At 41.1% G+C, this 25,856-nt stretch overlaps 1 protein-coding gene across 3 annotated transcripts; it reads right to left on the bottom strand.

Annotated features, from left to right (window-relative positions):
- Positions 1–711: 711 nt before the first annotated feature.
- LOC115586635 (calcium-independent phospholipase A2-gamma) lies at positions 712–25,856 on the bottom strand. Of its 3 annotated transcripts, none has more exons than XM_030425804.1 (10): positions 25,683–25,856; positions 24,088–25,406; positions 22,014–22,163; positions 20,393–20,544; positions 19,963–20,057; positions 18,558–18,729; positions 17,449–17,506; positions 16,879–17,070; positions 6,171–6,366; positions 712–3,677 (listed from the first exon to the last, which is right to left on the bottom strand). In XM_030425804.1, the coding sequence occupies exons 2-10, from the start codon at positions 25,336–25,338 to the stop codon at positions 3,403–3,405; spliced, it is 2,541 nt and encodes an 846-aa protein (XP_030281664.1). In that variant the 5' UTR covers positions 25,339–25,406; positions 25,683–25,856; the 3' UTR covers positions 712–3,402. The 3 variants fall into 3 exon arrangements, with proteins under 3 accessions (XP_030281664.1, XP_030281665.1, XP_030281666.1); XM_030425805.1 differs by having other exon boundaries at positions 24,088–25,219; positions 25,683–25,855; XM_030425806.1 differs by lacking the exon at positions 25,683–25,856 and having other exon boundaries at positions 24,088–25,219; positions 25,303–25,406.

The raw sequence follows: 25,856 nt of genomic DNA, 5'->3' as shown, positions 1-25,856 counted from the left end.
AGAGATTTCCGTTTATCACAGCGTATTTAGACCTCCTCGATAATTTCATTTCCATTACTAAAGTTGGTCCTGATCTCTTTTAGTTTTCTCTGTAAAGCTACTGAATTCCAGATAAAACAAGATAACATGCACGGCCTACATTCTGTGTTGCTTCCCACTCAGACCACCGTTGCTGTTTGTTGTGCCTCTGCCTTCTGCGACCATCGCTGTGTTTTCATGCGTGTAAGCACTCGGTCGAGAGCTGTGTCAGTGCATGGTGTTTATGCTGGAGGGAAATGCGATCCATCACAGGACGGGGCTGTTACCCAGTTGCCTGACTGAGCACAGCCTTGCACAGTCATCTCGTCTCACCTTCCTCTCTTTTACGACAGGCAGCTCGTGGAAGGGCCTTCAAATTACCTTCAAGGGAAAAATACAGCCCTGCCTTTACACACTCCGAAAACAAACATATGTTTGAGTTGAGGGGAGAATATCCACCAGCAGTCCTGGTCGGAGTTTTATAAATTGGATTTTTTGCCACTATTCGCCAGGCACACTGGAAACTGAACCAAGAAGGTGATGGCGTGTATCAGTCCAGATCTGTGTTGAAATAATGAGCAGTTGCCGACTTAAAATCCGCATGTCCCCACTTCCTGAGATGATCCACAGCAGCGTTCCCCTAGATCACAATCACCTAATCTTCATATAATTAGGAGGCAAGAAACAGCGATGTTAGGTGATGGGTTTTAATTACATACACTCTCAAACAGCCTTTACACAGGAGCAACAGGAGAACAGTGGAATTATATTAATCTGGGTAACATCTGTGTCCATTTTACCTCAGGTCCGGGAGTGACCGACACGTTATCGTATCAGTTATACAGTACATGACCAGGTTAGGTATGGAAATGAATGTGTGCAGTGCATTTTTTTTTTCCAGCCGTACATGTCATTAAGGTCATTTCCAGCTGTAAAGAATCAATAAGCAGCATATCTGTTTTAAACCAGTCCTTAAGCTTAAAGCTGCATGTTTTTTTTTGTTTGTTTTTTTTTAAACATAGTGCAGCAGAGTGGGGACTGGAAACACAGCACTTCAAGGTAGAAAGGGTGAAAGAGGCTTTTATGAAGAGGCATCAAAGGGAAAGAGGGCACACCGAAGACAGAGAGGAGAAAATGTGCGTAGCCTGTGGGGAACCCATAAAACCAAACAATCAAGCACACAATGATAAAAGCGTTTGAAACATGTGAACTTAAAATACTGAGGCTAAAAGAATACACAAAAGCTACATCCGGATGACAGCGAGGCTCCATTTGTATGCTTATATATCATCTATATATCATGAATTCTTATTATTTATCGTTAAAGATTTAGTTAACTTTTCAAATTACATTTCTTTGCAGTTTTTTTTTTTTTAGATTTTTTTTGTCTTTGTGTTTATAATCTTAAATATAACATGCATTTACATACAATGTATGCAATACTGTAATGCTTGAGGTGTGTCCCTTGTACCAACGTCACTATTATAAGTATACAGTTCCACAGTTGACCATTAGCTGCATTGTCAAATGTGCAAATTTTAGTCATTAAAAATGAGAAACACTTGCATTAGGCGCTCAAATATAACTTTGATTAAACAGTTGAAGGTGCAATATATAAGAATTTTGGTTTAAAACATTCAAAAATTGAAGAAAAAGAAATGAAAGTTTTGACATTACATCAGTCATCTTTGTATTTGGTTGCAGAGATATTGATGTGAGCATGATAACCAGCTAGCCCCAGCCTGTCTTGTCTCAAGAGAAAGTAGTCTGATAGCTTCAGCTGGGAGATTTGTGCGACTGGTGACTTTGCAACGTTCCACAACTTCTCTTCGCTTTAAAAAAAAAACTGGAAATAAACTTACAAAATGCCAAGAAAGGGAGTTTTCCTTCACTCATTTTCCTTATTAAATCGATAAATACAACTGTACCGTGTTCAAATTCCTCACTTCTCCAAACAAAGACAAACTTAACTGACTTGTTAACTCATCATAAAACACAGTCCATTCAAACTTGACAAAAACAAAATAAAAATCAACAAAACTTGGTGGTGGTTTGTTTTTACTCTGTTCCAACAATCACCATCTGTGGTTTGAAAGAACTGAGCCCTTAATTCACCGACTTAGATGTGATGATATTCTTGTTTAACATGCTGCTGCCTGTCTTTCCGATGCCCGACCTCTCTCTAGCTCCCCTCCCGCTACACGCCAATCCTGTCTCCGTCGCACTCGATAGTGAAGTCCCTGTTGGAACCACCTTAAATCGCCTCAGCAATGTATTCACTGATGTCAAATAAAAGGTTGGTCTCAGAAGCTGTGATGCACCTGTGTTAGCAGTCTGACTACCAGCACTCTGCCCCGTACTCCAACTATGACTAACTAGCTAACAGCAGCTAGCGTCATGGATGTTTACAGAGAAGACAGTTGAAAGCAGTTAGCGGTTAGTGAGGAGGCCAATTCATACATATTGCACCTTTAAATAAGAAAATAAGAATATATTGTTTTTCTGTAATTTCTTTACATCACTGTTTTTTGACATATATCCCATCTACATGTCTTTCTGTGAACATACAAACACAGGTGTGTGAGGATATGCTGGTTGTCATGACAAATCTTTAAAAAGGAAAGCAAAAGATTAAAAAGTGCTCAAACAGTCTATAAATACTATCCTAAACTCAGCTACTGTAGAGCTTAACGGTATCTTTAAAGGAATAGTTCAACATGGTGGGAAATATTCTCATTTTCTCCTACGCTGAAAGTTAGCTGAGAAGATCAAAAGCACTCTCATATCTGTATGGTAAAAATGTAGCTAGAACCAGTAGCTCGTTAGCTTATCTTAGCACAAAGTCTGGAAATGGGAAACAGCTCAGTAGGCAGATTTTGTTAAATTTGGACAGAGCGCAGCTAACTGCCTCCCAATTTGTATGCCAAGTGAAGCTAAGCTGCTGCTGGACATAGCTTTATACTTACTGCAGAGAGACGCAAGTACCATCCACCTTCTCATCTAACAAACAAGCGTGTCTCCAAAAACATGTTTTTTTTTTAACTAGTCACAAGAATCATTGGCTTGCAAAGTGGACCCTGAATCCCAATTGAGAGGTTCCCAATCCACACATCATTTAACGGATCTTTTTTGAGCACAGCAAAGTGCAATGTTGAGTGCTGACAACCACAATAGCAGCCAGATGCAAGTGTAAAGTATGACAGAGGAGAAAGGTAGTGTTGGATACAATACCTACTTGCATATTTACACAATGTTCTTTAGGGTTACAGGTCAAGAAGTCAACAACAATGACACACTGATCGTGGTAACGTGATATATACTACTCCAGGCCACTTAGGATACAGGAAGAGTTTCCGTGTGAGGTAAAGGTGGCTTGTGTTGAATCTAAAACTTAGGCGAGCGAAACGACAGGTTATACATGTCAGCCCTGAGCCTGGCCCAGTCAGCCATCCTGTGGACGGAGCTCTTCTCTCGTGTGAGGATGCGAGTGACCTTCTTCAGCTTCTCCTCGTTCCTCTCCAGATAACGGACGCCCTCAGCCTGAAGCAAGTTGAGCTTCTCCTGCCGGTTCTCATCCATGGAGATGTCTTCGCTCATGTAGGGGTTGAAGCGGAAATAGGTGTTGGGAGGGAGGAAGGCGTCGAGCATGGCGTGAACCTCTGGAGGGGGAGAGGAGAGGTGACAGTGAGGCCGCATAAACACAAGCATGACATTTCACACACGGTGCAGACCAAAATCACAAACACACAATTAAAGTCCTAATAGCACCAATATGTACAAACATTCAAATGTTGTATTAAGAGGGAGAAAGTCAAAACATGTCTGTCAGTGTGTTACAGTGTAAGCACTCAGGGCTGAAAGAGCAAGACTGAAAATGTCCGGCCTGTCTGTCAGGGTTGTTTTCAAATGCAACGTTTGAGAGGTTTAAAATCAACAACATCTGAATGCATAACATCAGGCAGCGGGTAGCAGGAACAGGGTAAACATGCCTGAAGGATCTAAAAGGTTGACGGCGGTCTTTTCTCTGTGCGTTCCCACAGTAGTTCAGCAGTGCAGCAGTCCTGACATGAATTCTATTAAAACTCGCTGCCTTTAAGGCTGTAGGGCAAAATTCTACCAGCAGTAATTTATCTCAAAAGTTATTTGGAAAGACTTTTATTTCTTTTTTTTTATTATTATAACCAGTCGATGTACTGTATTGCATTGTCTCATTTTGAAAAAGTCATGCACTGAGAAAAATCAAAGTCAGATAAGTACAACTACAAATGCTTGCTCAATAGATAATATGTGCTTAATTCTAGCAGTTAAAGATGTCTTCTATCCTGTTATAATTCCCTCTTTTTCCAGTGTTTACTACAGTTTGGTCCTGCTCCTATCAGCTACCAGTGTGAAGCTCCAGACGTATCAGCTTAACAAGTATGGTGCCAAATTTTAAAAACACTCTCAACAGGAAAGAATCCCATGTGGGCGTTGGATGTTATTTGAATTAAATAAAACAGTGTCTCATTCACCGTCTTTAGCTCAACAAAATAATTCATATCACAGATTTGAGTCCTAGAGTAGCTTCTCATCACTTTACACAGTGATCACGCAAATCATCTTCCCAGTGCTAGCTTATTTGATCTAAAAGTACACTGCCAGGTACAAAAAAAATAAATAATTATTAAATAATCCTACAAAGACACCAGAATTATTACACTTCAGGGAAAACAATTTAAATCAGGAGTTCTGTTTACTTCTAAAATCCCATTATATCAGCCTTATCTGTCCATAACAACAGACTGAAGCTCTACTGACAAAGTAGGAGGCTTGTGAATACGGGGACAGGGGGAAGCTTTTGAAAAAGAAAAAATCAGTGATAAACACTCTTGCTAATCTCCTGTTTCTAAATAACAAAGCCCGTTGGAGAGCTGGGGAGAGCTTAATCCTAAATACAGGAGGAACAAGTGCAGAGAGGCATCTAGGTCACACACTGCACCACAGCAGTAGCAGCAACAGGGAGGGGACCGAGCCAAATTTAGGCACAGCAGAGGTGCCCATGTCCAGAGGTGATAAGGAGACGGAAGAGGTTGCCACTACATAGGGCTGCGATGGGACGTATCCAGAACAAAGTCAACCTGCAGTGCAGTATTTTCTTCACTGTTGACATCAAAACCTAATTCCTTCCCCCCAGAAATGACACAGAAACATAGACTTTAATTCATTCAAGTTTTTGTGCATTACTGTGTGTTAAACTAATCTTTAATTGTCGACAAAATAACAAAACCCAACCCAACTATTTCCACCCATCCAACTACACACTATCTAATTTATTCCTGTTGGCGAGTTTCATCTTTTGACCAGCATTTCTCTTTGTTGATGCAGCTTGTCTGCATTTGGCATGTGATGTCATGATTATTGGGAGCATTCTCCCTGACATATTAACTAGCGTTTGGACCAAAAATAATCAGGCATGTTTGCTGCTGTGCCAATGGTCTTGTGTTGCTTTGAAAAGCCCCCACATAAAATGCTGAGTGCCAGACCTCTTTTATAGTTAATCAAATCAAATGAAGCACATGTAAGGCTTTTTTGCAATAGTGGCTGTTAACTGTGATTAAAAAAGCACTCCCAATATTGAGTATTTCACGTCCACCATAAAGCTGGGAGACTAACTCGAGAAATATTATATAAAGAATGGACAAAATCAAAGCAGCAGAGGTTACCATACAGTGTGATTTTTTAAGTTTATAGTTAGTTAATAGTTGTCAAAGAAGTACCTCCAACTGTTGGGGATTAAGACTGAGAGAGCTGATACGAACCCCCGAGCATTATTGTTGGCACTGCTTTTACATAGACTAGATGTTGACAGTTTCTGTTTTCCTTAGTATAGCAAATAACAACAACACAGAACAAAACGTGAGTTTATTAATCAGAAATGCTGCCAACCTGAGTGGATTGTCAGTTAGTTTTTCTTTTCCTGAGAGATTTGTTTGCCGGTATCGGACACATTTGCATGGAGAAACCAGGGTTTATAGGCAACCAACTAGATCTCATATGTTTACATAACTCTACTTCCTTTAAATTGTGCAATCAACATTTACTTCATCATGAAACTTTAAAGCAGAAAACCTCTATTGGCAGTTTAATAACATTTCACGGTGACTGTTACTTACCCTCGGTGTCTGTGGCACTGCTGATGACATGAGTGAGTTTGGTTTTGAGGCTTGTGTAGGTGCTGCTGCTCTTGCCAGGAGTTTCAAAGCGGCCCGTACCGAGTGAGACTACACACTCCAAGGGTGTGTTGGGCCACAAAGACTTACACTCATGGATAGCGAGTGCTGTGGGGTTGTTAATCAGCAGACCTCCATCCTGTGCACAAAACACAACAAGTGCCATGTTAGAGACTCTATTTAGAGGCTTTTTTTTATGCCAAGACCACAGTAAGCGAAACCAATTAATTGGCTTCTGAAACCCTCAGAACCTTTCAAGGATTTTAACAGTCCATAGATGACATTTTTTAAAAACATCTGATGCAAACAAAAAGAACAGATCAATGTGCAGTTACAGAGCTGCTTGTAAGTCTACAAAGCAGTTGTTGTTTTTTCCCCCCCGTTTCTCTTCTTCCCTCACATTTTCAGTCAGACTGGCTTTGATATCGAACAACCGCCCAGGAGTGCTTTCGCTTTGGATCCATAGTCTACCCAAGGCAATGGGGGAGTAACTGGAGAGGCTGTGGGGATTGTTGAATAGGCATGAGGCTGAGGGGCCGCGGGGCTGAGGGCTGGCAGCAGGATCAAACGCACAGGGGCTAGTCCTCATTAAAGAGGCCAGGCTGGGGGGTGGGAGCCTCGGGGCCCCAAGTGTCTAGGGACACACTAGTGGTAAGAGCGCTTGTTTATGTGACTGTGTGCATGTGCGTGTTTGATCGAACGCTCACACCTGCTTAGAGCCAATGCATATAATAAAATGAGAACATGTTCCTGACAGCATATGTCACATGGATTCACACACATTGAGCCTTTGGGAGCAGAGGGGAGGGAACAATCCGTCTTCCCAGCACACTTCAGCAGTGTTGCAGGCTAACGACAGCTCTGTTCAAATCTGCTGGAGCACACAGCATGATGTGGAGTATGAGTGCTGCTACCAAGGCAAAAGGTCTGCTAATCATCCAGGGAGCTGGACTGGGAAATTGTATCATCAATCCAAAGACCATGAAAATAGCAGTGCAATGGGAGTCAGCTATTGTAGTTTGACTGGGGGCACTGCATCAAGTAAATGGACTGCATTTATATAGCTCTATTCTAGTCTTACCGACCACTCAAAGCACTTTACAACACAACATTCACACACTGGCGGCAGTGCTCATCATCAGGAGCAATAATCATTCATACCCAGACTCACACACCAATGAAAAAGCTATCAGGAGCAATTTGGAGCTCAGTATCTTGCCCAGGAACACCTTGCCATGTAAAATGGGGATCAAACCACCAACCTACTAATTATGTGGATGACTAGTTCTACCTCCTGGGCCACAGCCACAGTCATGGTTCTCCAGCCCTGTTGCTAGGATAAATTGTTGGCCGTTTACCTTTGGCAGCACACATACATTCAAATCTTTACGTATCATAAGCCATGTGCCACATTGACATTACTACAAAACGTGTCACATCACGTTCATATTACAAACTGTGGTGTCACTATCAAGTCAATGACCACATTTCTAGACTGCGTTTCAACATTTGTATGACACCACTGAATGATTTGAGGAGACCATGGGACAATTTTCAGCCATGTTTGTGGCTTACCTGATTGGGATTCATCCCTTGGGGACCTTGAATGTCTGTACAACATAGTTGATATTTTAGCCTGGACCAAAGTGTTGGATCAACAGACTGGTACTGCCATCCAAAAAAATTAACGGCTAAAAATGATGAAGTGTGAAAAATTACAAAGGCAAATGTCTCCAACCCTTCAGAGTCTCACTGATAGAGGAACTTTCTATGATTCGAAAGAAGTAATGTATTCTATTATGATAATATACCATATGAATCATTGAAAACCTTATAGTTAGTTATTGAGAGAAATCCCTGTGAGAGCCAGAGCCTCAGAGAGCACCCATCTCACTGGCTGAGATGGAAGTTACACAAAGAGGGTTTCACTCTGCCACAAAGCACGAAGGAACTGCTGAGGCAGCGTTTGTCCAAAGCACGTCATTATGCACCAGTAGGGTGTCTGGCAAACCAAGAAATGAATCACAGAGAAGGGAGAAATGCCTGGTCTGGAATTGCTCCTAATGGAGACTTAGAGGGACCGACTGTCGTGAGCACCAGACGAACCCAGCTGGAAACAAAACAACCAGGCAGTTTTCTTATCACTCACACCACTGTGAGAGGCTCCATTTTCTGAACTCAGTGGCAATTATGGCAACAGTCTGCGTCCAGTCATGGGTCCTTTGTGCTTATAGCTGGGGGCGAGTTTCACAAGCACAGTGGCCAGCCTTGCACACAGAGCCAAGGCATGTAACATTAGAAGGCAACCGCACAATGATCTTGTGAGCTGGGAGTTCAATGCTATAACTTGTCTCCATTTCAGTGCACCTGCTCGGGCAATTCTCAACATAGTTGAGGCCTTTAAGGAACGTCTGGTGTTCTGGCAGTGAAGAGGCTTCGAGGCGCCACTTCTTGTCGTGTAGCATTTAGAACTTTTCAGCATCACTAATTCCAATAATTTGCATATTTTGTCGCAATCAAACAAGCTTCCTTGAGGAAGATGGCACCACTATTAATACTTCTACTAAGCAGGCACACAGTTTCTTGATGCTGCGTTGACGTGACCCCATCATCTCATCTCTCCAGAGCACTCGGCCAAATGCAGGTTTAATGTCTAACATTTGGATAAAAAGGTAAACACACATGTCAACACACATCATTTTGCAATATAGGGTTGTAGGATTTTGTGAGTTTATTTCCTTTATGTTACATAACAGGGAAAAAAATATTTTATACAATGAGTGTCAAGGATGAATTAATGAGTCTCTCAGCCTAAGGAAGGAAACTGTTCTGCAGTCTGGTGGTACAGAACAGATACTTCTGCATCTGTCGCTAGATAGCAGCAAGGTGAACAGATTGTGGTTGGGGTGAATGTTGTCTTTTAGTATCCTTTTAGCTCTGTGCAGATATCTCACTTGACCAATATAATTAATGCGCCGTAGATGGTACCACTGATGCTCTGGGTGGTTTTAATTACCCACTGTAGAGCCTCCCAGTCCTGGGCCATGCACAGACCATGCCAGTCTGTGATTTTTCCAGTTAGGGTGCCTCGCATTGCTCCTCTGTGAAAGTTGCCAAGAATTTGACTCCAGAATTTAGCCTTTTTAACTTTACTTAGGAAACTCACCTTTCTTGGTAATTTTGTGTGTTAGTTTGATATCCTTCTCTTCCATGCCTATAAGAAGTCCATTTCAGCTGCAACAAATTGGCTGAAACTGCTGTGAATCTCAAATTTGCACTCACATCAGTGCAAAAACATGATTGGCTGTTGTGTTTCCCAGTTCCCCACAACCACCATTTCTGGTATACTTTGTCATCATCAAAATGCTTTATGTGGTTTGTCTCCTCCCTTATAATGTCTCTGGTAGTGTGGGACCATGTAAGTTGTTGTCTTCTTTGTTAAACAACTAACACTGCTGATGACAATTAGTATTAAAATTTAATGTTATGTGGAGTCATGTTGGCAGACTTCCTTCCTCACACTCAGATGTGTCATCTAAAGTATCCCTGAAGGTTATAGCACAGTAGCAAAAAGAAACACATTGTTATATTTGTGTTTGAACATTGTTGGAAACACTGAGGATAAAAAAAGCACACAACTCAACAGACTTCATAAAAAAAGTCTGCTCGATTTTGACATTTAAATGCAGAAATAATACATATTAAATCCTTAAAGCCACTTTTCAGAGAGATACTCATACTTGGCCCACGGCCACATTTTTGCATAATGGTTTCTTCAGGCCAGGGCATATTTGGATCAAGAGCTGAGTTAGAAACAATGATCTGCTTAGTGCGAACTGCAACTGAGCTTTGCAAACAAAATGTCCAAACTCAAGCTGTCTGTCAAACACGCAGCATGACGCTAGGCAAAGGTCATTTCCATTTATTAGGATTTAGAGCTGAAATGCTGCTCAGACTTACAATGACTCCATCTCACTGTGAAAAAGCGTGCCATATGTCAGTGGATAAATGTCCTCAGAGGGTACACCCCTGTCAGTCATGACCATCTGACGGAAGTTCAACCTGAGAGTCTGAGCGGATACTGAATTTCTGAAATGGCAAGTAGGTATTCTGCCTTCCTAGAAAGGCTTAATGCTTTCCTTTGCCAGCGTTCCTTGATTCCGGTAGAGGCTGTTTGTTGATACTCAAGAGACTCACAGCTCCCTCGGCCCTGTCTTTGCCCTTCAGGGTCTAATAGCTGATTCACAAATCAGCTCATCATTTTTCCTGCAACTCGAATAAAGCATGTTTTCAACTAATTAGGGCTCCTACTACACCAATGGGAACGTGTTTGACTTCTCCAGATTGCCAATTATACTGAAATATGGCTTTAAATAGAAAATGTTCTTACAGCTTCTTCTGAAATAAAACTACTGAGATGATACAAGTTGCGATAAATAAATAAAATTAAGACATGCGTGATTTATAGGTCCCTTGCATTGCTGTTTGAAACTTGTACGCTGTCATTAACTTTCGGGAGCTTATCTTCATTGTGCCAGTTTAGGCTGTCTTAGAAGGGGAGAGCTGATTTGAATAGGAAAGAGGCGCTATCGTCAGGATCGCTAAAAGTCATTTCACGCCCCAGTGTATGTCAGCTCGCATTAGCTGGGACAGCAAACTTCATCCTCTTCATTCAGTCTGTGTGCATCTCTCTTTCTCTAACCCGTGGGTATGCTTCAATGCCGTGTAGCTGGACGGTCATTATGAGCGGCCACAACACAGAAGAGAACAGAGCGCTTGCTTAAATCCAAATGAGGTGAGCCTTCGACATACGTGTGGTGCAGCATTCACATCACAGTCCCAGTGAGCTGCTGCAGTCATTATGATTTCCTCTTTGGCTTCTTTGACAGGGCTGCACCGAGGGGCACCGAGCTCTGTTGTGATTTATTATTATGGAAGCTCTGCCATTGAGGCTCCCTTCCCTCTAACGATTAATTAGGGAAGCATTACATAAGCCATGGACATCTGATTATGCCTGTCACAATAACCAGACTGTTTTCCAGAGACGGTCATTCAATCGATAAAGTAGATGATTAGGCTGCTATAAAAAAAAACTCTCTTGTGCAGTCTCAATACTTCTAAATCTTCTAAATCAATCCAAGCTGTTTGTGCATAAAATAAATAAACACACAATCAGAAAAATATAATCTGCTCATTGGGTAAAATGAATTGCCCAAATGGCATCCAATCCACATAAAGACCACCACTGTCAGAATGTGAGGATGAGAATGACAACAGTTTCACTGCCGCTCTTAAGTGGTGGCCAGGTCAAGTCAGAGGTCTTCATGCCCTATTATCTGATTATGCCGGCCAGTTCTCTTCTTTGCCTTTTTTCGCTTCATAGGCCCCAAAGGTCACATTGAGGTTCAAGTCATCTTCCCAGGGCTGTCAATAGAGGGGGGACACATCTGTGAGAGTGCCAACTTTGCCGCAGGCAGGGAAAGAAATTGTGATCTACTGTGCACAGTTACCTTTTCCCACACATTCTGTGAATACATGACCACACATGTGCAGCCAGTATTGAAACAATGAATCATCCCTGCCAGCTGCAGCCGTTCAGATTAAACTGTGACAATTCCTGCAGTGATATAAATGGGGGAAGAAGCCCCTTGCTCATATTTACTCTGTCTCGATTCCATGGAGGCTTTATGTACATATTTGACAACTTCATATTTGAAAGCATAATGTTTCTGTCTATCATAATAAGTAATCTACAGGGCAATTTAAAGCTGATTTCTCTGGCGCACACACTGAGAGGGGACTGAACACACACATACTTGCATATAAATATATCGTAATACGAGGTCTAAAGCTGTGGTTTATATTCCAGAAATCTCTTTTGGAGCCACTGCAGTGGGAGGCTTGCTATGAGTGGTGCAGCATTGCGAGGAAGGTGAGGGGGTTAGAGACAGAAGAAGATGCGAAAAAGCTTTTACACAGCAGTCAGTCAACATAGTCAGTGAACTGGCCTAATCCCCAAACAAGTGTGCCAGTGCAATCAAGTACCAAAGCATGTATTTAACAGAACAAAAAGGGTAGTCGGTGGGGTAAGGTGACAATGAGAGAATCCATTTGTGCGCATTTATACTCAAGGGACAAAGACCCTGAATCTGAAAGGGGGAAACTGTCTGCAGCTGGGCTCACAAGTCTGAGCTCCATCCTCCAACAGCCTCCAGGCCGAACTCCCAAGGCTTAACACAGGAGGAGAGGGCTGGGATAAGGAGGCAGCTAAAAGCTCAGGTTCATACTCTGTCGCCACCCTGACTCCACCATCCTTCCTCTCCTTGTCTGAGAAGCACTGCGGTGATGAGTGTGTAATTTATGACCAATAACTTCACCTCCAGTGGCCTTTACAAGAAAAGGAAGGGAAGAGAAAACTGAGATCCAAAAGGTTATGATTTCTTGAACTGCACTTTGGACTAGCACTTAATTATGTGAGATCTTATGCCTCCTCTTCCTCTTTTCTCACACAGAATCAAACAGTCTGAGTTCTCCACCCAAAGCTGCCACTTTTAATGACTTCTTAGACTCATTTGTGACTCATTCCCTGTCATTTCATAGCAGCGAACAGTATGAGTTTGCTGATATGACCTACTCCATTTTAGACTGTGTGAATTCTCTCACTGTGAGTGTGTCAAGGGCCCGCACTGGGGGTGGTGGCCCACTGATCCAATGCCTCCCGTCAAATGCTGGCAGAGGTGGGCACAAAACATGCTCCCATTCCTCCCCACCGCCTCAGGAGACACCATAGCAACTAGCGGAAAGAATCGGGCCCTCCTCGCCATTCCACGCATGCCCTGGCATCCATTGTGAAATGTCTGAAGTCTTCTACTTCTGTGTTCTTTAGCGCAGAGATAACTGAGAGGGCTTTAATGTAGAACTTCCCTCCATTCATCTTCTTCTATTTTTTTCGCTCTTCTCCCCCTTGTCCGCCCCACCCCCAACCTCATGGCTATGGCAGCAAATGTGAGGCTTTGATAAAACCATTGCCGCTTTTCTTCAAAAGTCTTGCTCCAAGTTCAAATTTCCCCTGCAATACCAGTCTGAATCTGGCTCCGTCAGATTTCCTTTCCAGCCTGCACAATCACAGAAACATCAACGAACAATCAAAACTTTCTTGAAAACGCTGCTTGAGAATTCCGGCATTCGTGTAGCACACGGCATGGCAACTCTCCTGTGCTCGCCGTACAAAAGGATGATTGTTTAGGGCCTGAATTAAGTGGAAAACTCTGTGGGCGTTTGTGGAAAAGAGCGAGATGACTCTCTCTCTAGGGAATCCTGACATCACACAGACAGCATGTTATGCTCACGACTGGTTTAAGTGGCTCAAGTAGCCAGCAAATAAAGCCTTCAGGCTGGGTGGCATTTTGAAGACAGTCGAGGAAACTTACTATGAATGATGTTCTTTGACTTTTATTCTGGTTTAAGCTGCCATCTTAGTTTAAATAGGATTTAGCAAAGACATGTACATTATCAATGAAGGTTTGCAAAGTATACTTGTTAATAATGACACAATGGGTGCCTCTGTGAGCTTTGATTTTTTTACGTCATAGTTAAGCAGGAGCAAAAGTGGGAAGTTAAAGGTTAACTCCAACAATTTTTCACATGTTTACAGGTACTGGGAGTTCCACTACTACTACAGTTTCTAGCCGAAGATCAATATTCTGATTTTCAAACCCCTACACTTTCTCGAATGGCAAAACCGAGCTGACAAAAGCTGGTGACATATCTTTAGTCATGGTGAATGCAGGTAAAAACTGTTGGGGAAACAAATGAGCAACAGCTCAAATCACACAGGAATTGTCAGTCAAGGCAAAACACCTCCTTAAAAATATTCTTGAAAGATTTATTAGCCAGTGAAAAAACATGAGCAAGGCAGAAAAAGTGCTTGTTAGTAAATCAGAACTCAAGCTCTCTTTTCCCCATTCCATTCACCTTTCCATTTTGACGTTTCTAAATTAAATGAAAATAAAGTGTAAATGTAACCAATTTCATGTCAAAGGTGTTAAAAATATTAAACTACTGACGGTGTCTCATCTTCTCACAGTATGAGGTTTCCTGCTGGCAGCTAACAGAGTTTGGAAAAGCACTTCCATAATTAGACTGTCTGTCGTTTCATTCTTACGAGGCAGATGTAGCAGTCAAACAGTTGTGTGTCTGTGATGAAGGCAGCGCTGCACTGGGCTAATTTATGCATCTCAGAGTAGGGTGAAACCTGCTAGACGGCATGCTGGGGAAATCTCACACCACAGGTGGGGTTTCATCAACCAGTCTCTTTCATTCTCTCCCCCTGAACTTACCCATTCACCTACACAACTAACACAGCTTCCAATTAAGAGTGTGGGAGCATGCCGACGCGGGATATTGCCTTTGATGCAAACACATGCTCATTCACGTGTTTGCTGTGTCTACGTTGAGTTCTTCAGTCCTCACACCACATGTGTGTTTGAATGCCAATTCAAGAAGCTATTGACATCTGAATGCAACAGGTCAAACACAGGCAAAATCGGCAGAATACTCAAACAGAAGCAAAGTGTAACGCTTTACGTCTCTGTTCTCCTGTGTGCTTTTTATGTCTTTTTTAGGCCTGTCAAAGCTAACGCGTTAATAACTCGTTAACGCAACATCCTCTTAATGCCGTTAATTTTTTTAACGCGCGATTAACGCTCAGTATTTAAAAAAAAGTAAAAGAAACGCGCATTGTTTGATTTACGGCCGTCGATGGCACCTGCAGTCTTGATCCAGAGGGTGGCAGAAGAATAAGAAAGGAAATCAAACGAAGAAGAAGCAGGGTTGGTGTTCGGGAAAACACGGTGGACTGAAAAGCGAAAGTGAAAGGAAATGGAGAAAGGACTTATGAACGGCAAATTCACTTTTAAAACTCTGCCAGATGGTTCAGTCGATAGTACAAAAGTTATCTGCACGTACTGTCGACATGGAATGAGTTACCATTAAAGTACGTCGAGTCTCAAATATCATTTGCAAGCCAAACACATGGCAGATGCAGAGAGCCCACCGCTCCCCCACTCGCCAAAAGCAGACATCATCATATTTTGATCCCATCTAGGGTAAGGGGATATATTTTGAGCCTTTTATTTTCCTGAATGATCTGAAGTGTTGAATAAACATTTTCATAAAGCAAGCATATTTGCATAACCCTAACTCTTTCTTATGTTGTTAAAAGTATTCAGAACACGAAAAAAATACATTAAGGTACATTTAGAACAGAAAAAAATGTGCCAAAAAGAATTGCGATCCATTTGCGATTAATCACGAGTTTACTATGGACAAAATGCGATTAATCGCGATTAAAAAAATTAATCGTTTGACAGCCCTAGTCTTTTTCTAAATCACTTCTGTTTTGACCGCAGCAAAAATACACACTCGTTATCTCACACACTACTCAGGTGGTTTCTTATTTCTTCCATTTACTGACTAAGCCCTTACTGAAAAGCTAAAGGCATACAGAGCCAAATGTATTGATCAGTAAAACGGTGGAGTGGACCTGTTATGTCACTGACGGCTAATGCATGACTGTTTAGAGGAGATGGATTTAAGTGTGTCTCACTGTGACTCTACCCGTCACTCTGCTGTCAAAATGTAACTGACTGGAAATAAACACTGACAGGTGGGAAATGCAGTTCCTCCCTCTCACTTGCAGAGGATTTTTCTCATTAGGCTTCTCGAAACCCTTCAAACTCTCCACTGACTGTGCACAGCATTTAAATCCAACACTCCAACAAAAAGCCCTGTATTACTGTATCAGAGGACTGCAGTGAAATTGTCTCTAGGTGTGTAAATATATCATGTGACTGGGAAGAAGGATGTGAAAGAGAGCATGAGAATAAGGTAAGTCTTTACAGGAACACTGAGCATTAAATATCACAGTATTTCTCTGGCTAAGCAAAAATCTTCAATCTTTGTACAGTGAGGCAGATTTCTGTTTGTGTATTGGAGCGTTATAATTTCAGTGAATGTAATAATACAGTGTAAGAGCAGCTTTGTTATAGAAAAATATGTGTTTTTACCTACATTTCCGATGCCCCCAAATTATTCTCTGAAACTGACAAGGTTATATCAATTGGAGTCAAGTAACTTAAGAGAAAATGTTGGTTGATACGCGAGACAGGATCAAGAATTATGGGTCAAAAGTGACCTCACCTTTGACTTCGGGGTAACCCAAGACGGCGTACTTTGTGGTTAAAATAACAATCTGTGTATGCCTTCACATACTGTTGTTTGGTGCCCCCTGCTTGTTTGATGTATTTATTTGTATTGGTGATTCTGGAACCTGTTTAGAATTTTGGCTGTTTTTAATGTGCTATAGAAATAAACTTGACCTTGACCTTGTGTGCACTTAATCTAAATAACTTTGTCAATAGTCAAGTTCCCCATCAGAAAAAGCAGTGCAGTGATGCAGCTCACCTTTTTATTTTGTGTCTTCACAGTGTAGACTATAATATATATAACTATATTATACAACTCTAATAAATTAACAGAATCTAAGTCCACTGCAAGTGAGTCACTTTCCTTCTTCTGTAACAGGTAAATCGTATCGTTTAATCATGACCATCCTTTTCACAACCTTGTTAATGCTATAAGTGGGACTGACCTGGTGGAGATCATTTCCCAAGGTGAACTCCTGGAAGTACCCAGGGGCTGCTGACGTTGCACGGATGGCCTGCCAGAGCTGGTGCTGGCAGCCCCCCAGGTAGTGAGAACGAACCCCAGGATGCAGGTTGTAGTTCCTGAAAACATAGGCCCTCAGAGTGCCCCGGTTCACAATGGTGCTCACTGCTGCCACCTATAGGTCGAGCAAATGACATATACCAACTTTCTTTTTGAGAATGAGGCAGCATTTTACAAGCAACAAATTTAAAATGCATACATGACATCTGGACCGACATTCTGACAGGTCTTATTAATATCATATCTGTTCTTTGAGCCTCAGAGAAGTCTGCTGACATAAAAAAGAATTGTATATGCTTCTTTACCCACACTGTTCTATATGGCTTTAGGGTGAATTTCACTTCCCCTGGTCATGCAGCAGTATGCAGGAAAGAGATAGAGAAAGGAGCTTTCTCTGTAATACCCTGCTATACAAGGTGAGACGAAGGCTCTCTAGTCGGTGTCAGAACAGAACAAGAGGGGAGAATGAGTCAGACCATCTTCTAAAGCTCACCTTGGGGCATTCAGGGTTTCTTGAAGTCTCTACCAGCAGGTGAGAGCCCATTTTCTCTCTGTGGAAGGAAAGATAGGACGATGTTATTTTCTGGATTAGTGAATTTTGGATAGCAGTGAGACTTGTTACAGATTTCTTTCTACAACCGTCAAAAAATCCTCACACATATCAGTAAATGGAACTTAAAATCATTTTGTAATCGCCATTACTATTTCTGTTTTTAAGGTTTGTAGGCCATTTACAGCAACCTGTGTATGCCTTCATATACTGTTGTTTTGTGTCCCCTGTTGTTTGATGTATTTATTTGTATTGTTGATACTTGATCCTGCGACACACATTGATTGTTTTTTTAATGTGCTATAGAAAGAAACTTGATCTTGAGTGCATTTAATCTAAATGCTTATAATATTTAAGCATCCAGTGGCATTTTCTCCCCTTTTTATATTAATATAGTTATATTAATTTAATATCCATATCATGTGAACATAACATCTGCTTTTATCTTAATCCAAGACTAGGACAGCAACTTACTTATTAAACTATTTTTGCATTCAATTATTAATCCAATAATCATTTGAGCGATAAAATTTCACAAAACTGTCAGAAACTGAAAAGACTCTTTGTTCACTGCCATGAATGACAAAGAAAATCTTAACATTAAACAAGCTAACACCAGCGAGAAAAAAAAAAAAAACAAGAAAGGATTAATTGATAACGAAATTAGCTGCCAGTGAATTTTCTTTTGATAGAGTAATCAATTAATTGAGTGATTGTTTTAGCTCTTTTCAAGACACATTATTGTTACATGGCAATGTAGTACCGACTTTGAGAAGAAATCTGCAGTATCACACAATTCTACATAACTTTGACAAAAACAAAGAGTAGGCATGATGGTTACCTGGACTCCCTAATATAAGTCGCCTCCAAATCATTTTATGTTTACTTTAATAACATAGTGAACATTAAAAACATTCAAGAAAGAAGGGATCAAAGAAAAGCACATAAACAATATGCTTTTGAACCGTTTCAGGACATTCATTGCATTTCAGCATTACTCCACATCACACAAGCCCAACCACCGCCCTGCAGTCAGTGACAAAGGAACTTACTTGAGGATGTTTTCCCATGCCTCGCTGTCATAGAAAGCATGGCTCCAGCCCATCTTCACAGTGCCGACAATGACGTTCTGTTTGAAGACGTCTGAGCCCAACTTCCGGTAGAGATCATCACACTCGTTCAGTGGGATTTGGAATACACCCAGCATGAACCCAAGTATAGCACCTGAGGGAAAAACATATATAAACATTCAAATAGGGAAAGTCACTGACAGGTACAGGCAGATGAATCACACAAAATCACATTATTGTAAACAGGAAGTATGAGAGCTGCAGGCTCTCCTGTGGGAATGCAACACAATAATCTTGGTAATAAATGAGCAAACAGGTAGTCTACCACTTGTTCCTTTCAAGGTGTGGGGTGGATGAGAGGTTAATTGCCTGGAAGATTATCTGTTTAAAGTGACATAATGATACAGGACTGAAACTGCCAAGATTAAAATCAATCGATCGATATATAAATAAACAAAATGGGAAAGCAAATAAAAAGTTGATTTAATAAATAAATAAAACATAATCAAATTAAAATAGAAATATTCATTAATGTAACATTTTGTGAATTAATTAATGTCTTATTTTGAATGTTACTTTTGGTAGATTTAGGTGCATATTAATGGAGTTATTGAGCCATTTATAATATATTATCATTTACTGGGAGGTTTTAGTACTTGATACACCATTAATATCTGTGCTATTACAACTGCTTTTTCTCAATGATTAAGGATCCTTGATAGGATTTCCAAGCCACAACAGTGCTATGGGGGCAGAGATGGGGTGTACCTGAATATTGTGGGTGAACTAAACAGATGTCGCCCAGATGGGTTGTAAATGTGTGAACATCATTCGATCTAGCAGGCAGATTACATTGTGCTTTGACAACATTGAATAAATGTGAAAATGAGGTACCTCCAACTGTTGGGGATTAAGAATGAGAGAGCTGATATGAACTGAGGACAAACAGAGACTTCTGGTAGTGATTAAAGGCCAATGTGCTGTGCAAATAAAACTCAGTTTTTCAGTCTGCTGTGAAATTAATACAACCAAATGGCAAATAGAGAAGACAGTTTGAAGATGGGCCACAGCAGCCCCTTGTGGTGATTTTGCATAAAAAGGGAAAAAGTAAGAGTCATATGAAGCAATATCATTTTATGAGAAATAGAAATGTATAACAAATTTAGACAGTCTGAAACTGCTTTACTATGGCCTGACTTGAGTCCGAAACAGCAGGATAAATATTAGAACGATGTCAGTGTTGAAAATTAGGTCAAAACAAGTAGAGCAACAAATGGGTCAGAGTGTGATCAGTGCTGCTGCCAGTCCAGCCTTCACTGTTGCTCTCTGCTCTCATAATCCAGACACGTAAATACACATTCAAAAGTAGAGCAGGAGGATGGCGTACCTGTGCTGACACCACAAACATAATCAAACAGTTTGTAAATGGGTTTGCCGGTCAGTGCCTCCAGTTTCTGTAACGTCTGAAGCGCAAGAATTCCCCTGGAAGCAAAAAGTCAGACCCAGACACAAAGAACCATAAATTAATATGATGACAACCGCAGCACACAAATTGGCCACAAAGAGTGACAGCTGATTGATTTTCCAGCTAGAATAACAAAGACAAATGGGAAATGAATCTCCATTCATTTAACTGAATGTTTCTCAGGCCTATATGCATTTGACAGATTGAAACAACAGACGATAATAGAAGCAGCAAATTGCCTTTCAAAGCATGGCCTTGGCTGCAGCAAATGCCATTTAGTTCCGCTTTGAAAAGGCTTAACGTCAACAAATCTTATCTGACAATAAGATAAGAAAAAGAGTAGAATTTGTACCTTAATCCTCCTCCATCTATAGACAAGATCCGTATGCCCCGGCCTTTAACAGGTGTATGGTAGCCCACAAGAGCGAGGGCTTCTCTGACTGCTGCCCTCAGGCCGGGGTCACTGGCCTGTTTCAGACGCAGAAGGCAGGGGATAACCTTCTCCTGTTGAACACATAAACGTGTTGAGGCAAGTGGGAATGAAAAACACATTATTTCCACAAAGAAAGGCCAATTCTGATCATGTAGCAAACAGGAGATGGAGCTCAAATTTGTGAGGGTCTTGGACACAAGCTGCTTTATTCTCCCGCTATCCTTGCATTTGTTTTCACTACCGGCTGTGCTGCATTGCTCCAATGCTGCTGCTTGTTTTCTTTCAGCGCACAGTCACTTAAACAAGGGCACAAACAATCAATGCTTCCTGAATGAGCGGTCGATCTCACTGTCTCTCTCAAATAAGATGGAAATTGAAAAGTTTTGACATTTCAAAAGTCATAGTTTAATTGGAGAGAATTTAGCAAACTAGGTGGGGACATTTCCAATTAAAAAATTCATGCATATGAAACAATACAGGCAGAGCAAAATTCTTCTAATCGCAGCAATCGGCTGTTTATAAAGTGCAATATGTGAGAATTGGCCACTTGTAAAATTCATACTCAGTGCTGGATATCACCAGTGTAACTGCTTACTTCCTCTAACTGTAGCTGATGTTAGCTAGTTAGCTCAGTTAGCTGTGCAGCTAGCAATAGGAGCTTGGGGACCAGGGAAGTTATGGTGTTTATACTGGTCAGCATTCTTCCTTCTCTGCAACACCTCCAGTACATATAAACTGTTATTTCGTTCTTAATTTTTTAACATTGGAAAGTTATCCTTTAATATGCAAGATTTTAGTTCATTCTTACCCCTTTAATAGCTAACCTTAGCTTTAAGACGTTGGATAATACACAATACCTGAAAGCTACGACCAACAGAATCAGTGAAACCCTCGGGAGAATTCTGTGCCGAGATGACATGAAACGGTCGTGATGACAGCACTGGGATACATATTTGAGGGGAGTCAGAGGACATTTTTCCTCACAGCAAAATTGTGCTGGGACCAAATTCAAGTCAAACGCCAAAATGTCACCACAATGGATTCGTTTCTCCTGCTTTCATTTCCATAGCTCTACAAAAGGATTCTTCACCAGTAACAGTATATTGAGCTAAACACTGTCCTTTTGTTCACACACCAGGGAAAGTGGTCTTGGTTTGAAACAGGTTTGCCTTTAATGCGTTCCTGACACCATTACAGATAAGGCTGAGACATAAATAAATGCTACAGTATGCAGTCCGCCTGTCGTTGCCACGCTCTTGACGTTTTGCCTGGCATGGAAAAAATCTCTTACACAAGCATAAGTCCAGTATCTACATTATTCAAATGCTACAGCTGTTTAGCAATCCAGGCCACATATAACACCATCGTGTATGCATTAAAAGCATGCTGCTGTAAACACTGTCTTGACACCATGAGTTAGTGCCAGACAAAAGATTTGTTGATTTTTTATATGCTAAGCAGCACCAGACACTCTGCTGACAAAGCCTGAATATGCTAGCATTCTGCAAAAAAGGCGGAAAGAATGCACAGATTTTTTTACCTTGACTGCGACACCACTAGTCTCTGGAAACTCCAGCAGATGATAGCTGAGGTCCTCCACCCTGTTGATGTAGACTCTTACATCTGATGCCCTGTGGAGACCCTGTACCAGAGCCCGAGTTCGATTGTCCACACTCACCCTGGCAATGATCTAGGATAAAAAAAAAAGTATGTACAACCAGTGAGTTCCAACTTTTGAGCATTAGCTAGGACCCAAGTTAAAACCTGATACGGTGTACACGTCATTTAAAAAATAATTTAAAACTAGTAACGAGTTGATATGGCCTTTATTGTTTTATTTCTTTCATCCCTGACATCCTAGACTAGGAGGGGGGTAATAAGTGAGAAGCACATATGCAAACTTTTTTATTGTAATTAACACATTTATTTTTCCATCATCTAACAGTAAACTGGGTCATAATAGGAGATGCACTGATCCATGTTTTTTAGGTTCTCATCTGATTCCAATGCATGGATTTGGCTATCTGCTAGCACTGATACTAGAACTCTTTTTTTCTTGATGATGATAATGATGCCTATGGGGATTAAATTAAAATGTTTTTCAAAGCTGTTTATTTGAACTGCACGTTAAGTAGGTTCACATACAAACAGGCCTAGGACAGCAAATTGCTATGGTCAATCCTATAAAAGGTTTTGAAAAATAAAAGAAGTCCTAAGCAATGTAGTATCAACAAAAAGTAAATAGCTATCTATGCATGAGTTCAGAAGTAAGAAGAAAGAAGAAGATTTTAAAGAGTGCAATGGGAAAATGACAATCACTCAATAAGACTATGGAATCTGGGTCGAATTTGTCCAAATTCAAGTTACAATAACCTATTTCTAAAGGTACCAAAATGTGAACAAGCCACAAAACTGCAGGATTGGTTAATTCATAAACAGATTTGTGACAAAAGCTGCTTGTCAGTTACTGTTACCATTCAAAACCACCAGTGGATTAACAATGCTACAGCTTTCGGTGCCTTTAATTACATTTCGCAGAAGCTTGTCGGCACACATTTCTTGTCTGGCCCCTGGATTAAATGTAACAAGAGAACTGGAACATAAGCCTCCTGTATATCACATCGATCTACTGTATGTCATCAGCCAAAGGACACATGTCATGTTTTGTTACTGCTACAGGATACGGTAAGTAAAAAAATCATATTGCAATTATTTTGACAGATATTACGAATACAAAATGATTCATCAATAGTGGGAATAATACTTTTTTTGTCACAATATTTATTTTTATTTTTTTTAAATTAGGTCATGTGAGATTTGTTGGGGTCTTGGTAATTATAATGCAGTTTTTTATCTTTATCAAAAAATTGCAGCTAATAATATTTTTGACTTACATTTTTGACTTACATGTGCTTGTTTTCTACTCAGTAAAGTAAAAATACATTTTTAGTTCCTGTTAAAAATGACTTAATCTGACCTTGACATAACTAAATGTCACCTTTGTTTATATCTTCACACAATAACAGCTTGGTTTGGCCTATATACTAAAAAGTACACACCGTCCGTCGCCTGATGTCTGATGTCACAAGGGGGTTATTTTTGAAAACAGATTCCCAGAACTCAAGCAGCACGTCAGCATACTACATTGACACTAGACATATAGAGTGGCAAGAACTCTTGTCAATGTGTGGACAGGAGGCACTGAGCTCTGCTGGACCAGATTCTCAGAACTATCTGATGAGGAAATCATGTTTCACTAAAACATGGACACAAACCATATCCCATATCATGAGAACCTGTGCTTGAACTAACAGGACAAAATGTTTACAAAATGAGACTAAGATCAATAAAAATATTTAAAAAAAGATACAGGCATGATCAGCACTCCGGACATAAAGGAGCATACCTGTTTTATACAGACGACATCATTATTAGTTTTGGATTTTTTTCAGTGAAATTAAATGCAAAAATGCAAATCGCGATTGCAATATCTGTCATAATAATAGCAATAGGATTTTTGTTTTGCACGTCATTCATCCTTGAATTATTGAGATTTTAATTCCCCCAACATAAGGTTAAATTTACAAATGAAACATTGCATTTTGTAGACCTACCTTTTCCCTTTGACGCAGAAGTTTCTTGGCTTTCTCCTCTGCAGCCTTCTGCTCTTTGCTTAGTGCAGCCTCAGCCTGTTTGACTGGCGCATCCTCGGACTTCTTCACCTCCACTGCAGCACTTCTGGACTCTGCAGTTCTAAACTTGGGGACCAGGGGTGCAATGTAGCTTCCCACAAAGGCCTGTACTGTGGGAGCTGAGTAGGACAGGTAGTGTCCTAAACCCTTCTTGGAAGAGGTTGGGTTAACTGGAGCAGCAGAGACTGTTTTATCAGACACCGATATGAGGTTGCTCGTTTTTTGACCGTGAGAGGAAGCAGAGGAGGAATCAACATTGTTCACTTTCTTGTCCTGAGTCTTTGCACTACTGCTAAAGTATGAATTGATGTGATGGGCCAGGTAGTTGTAGGTCTCATCCAGGTTGACTGAAAAGGTGCTGGGATGGAAAAGTGCTGTGGTTTGTTTGGAAGCAGGGCTTTTGCTCTCAGAATCACTTGGTGGAGGTTTAAGCTCTTCTTGCTTCCTGGTTACAGTGGCTTTGACAGCGGGGACAACACGTCTCAACCTTTTCTCCTTAGGTTCACACCGAGTTTGAACTGTGGCAGTGACGGCTGCATTGGAAGAGTTGTGAGGATGAGTGGAGGTAGTGGCACTTGCATCAAACGTAGCAGCAGAAGTTGGAATAGAGGGACTGGCAGGAGATGAGTCACATGTGGGTTTGGGTGTAGCAGATGCAGAAGGGGGAGCAGCACTAATGGGAGCAGGAGCTGGCGTGACTAAAGTTTCCTCAGGTTTTGGCGTTGACTCAACAGTAGCCTCAGTCTTTTTTCCAGCCTTTAAAGCACTGGGTTTGAGTCTGGCGATTTTGGAGAGAAGTTCTGTATGTGTCCCGCTCACAGCTTTAGAAACTGTGTCCAGTGTATTCCTGACTCGCGACATTTGTTGGCTCAGACCAGCAGACCACCGTGAGGCTGAAGTGTTCAAACACAGGGTGCTGGTATGGAGACCAAGCCTTTGTCGAAACTGATTAGATTTAAAGAACCATCCCTTGCGGCCAGTGATCCTTAGGTGTTGGATGTGCCTCCAGCTGAGATAGCCGACCTTGTTGAAATAAGGTTGTAGTAGGCGAACCCTGCAGTGAGAGGTACCAGACAAGGGAGGTGATGCTGCTGACTTTGGAGCATGTCTCTGCCACAAATGAAACGATCTGCTTACTTTCACCCAGGTATTTGCAGCCCATTTATGACTCATTCTTTCAGATCACAAGAGTTTGTGCCATCCAAAGCAATATTAGGTTTATGCTCTCCCTTTCCAAAAACCTGGCGATGATAAACAACAACAAAAAAACGTACACATGAAAGGACGAAAACAGTAAAAATGAAAATGATGATAATGACATGTGAAATAAAGACACTAACAATGCTCCTAAATAAAGATCAAGCCTCGTTTGTAAATGATCCCATCTGCAAGCTGAGAGGACAGAATAGCTAATCTACAGGGACAACAACACATTTCAACGTCAACTAGCTGTTAGCTCCACAGCTAGCTAACTCACCAACATTCATAAAGGCCACACAAGTCATAATAAACCATACCAGTCATTTTATATCGTCGTAGCATGGACGTCGGGAAGCCATTAACACTCTCATTAGGTCGCCGTCCTTCGCAAACGATTACACCAAAGTATTACAGCGTACAGCAATAACTACGGTCACTCGACCCGACACTTGTTTCCAGACTGACGTTGGGACGTCAGTCAAAAGAAAAAC

Source organism: Sparus aurata, chromosome 8 (genome assembly GCF_900880675.1).
Source record: "Sparus aurata chromosome 8, fSpaAur1.1, whole genome shotgun sequence".
Taxonomy (NCBI): Eukaryota; Metazoa; Chordata; class Actinopteri; order Spariformes; family Sparidae; genus Sparus; species Sparus aurata.
The sequence above is the reverse complement of the archived record's forward strand: the minus strand, read 5'-3'. Positions and strand labels throughout refer to the sequence as shown.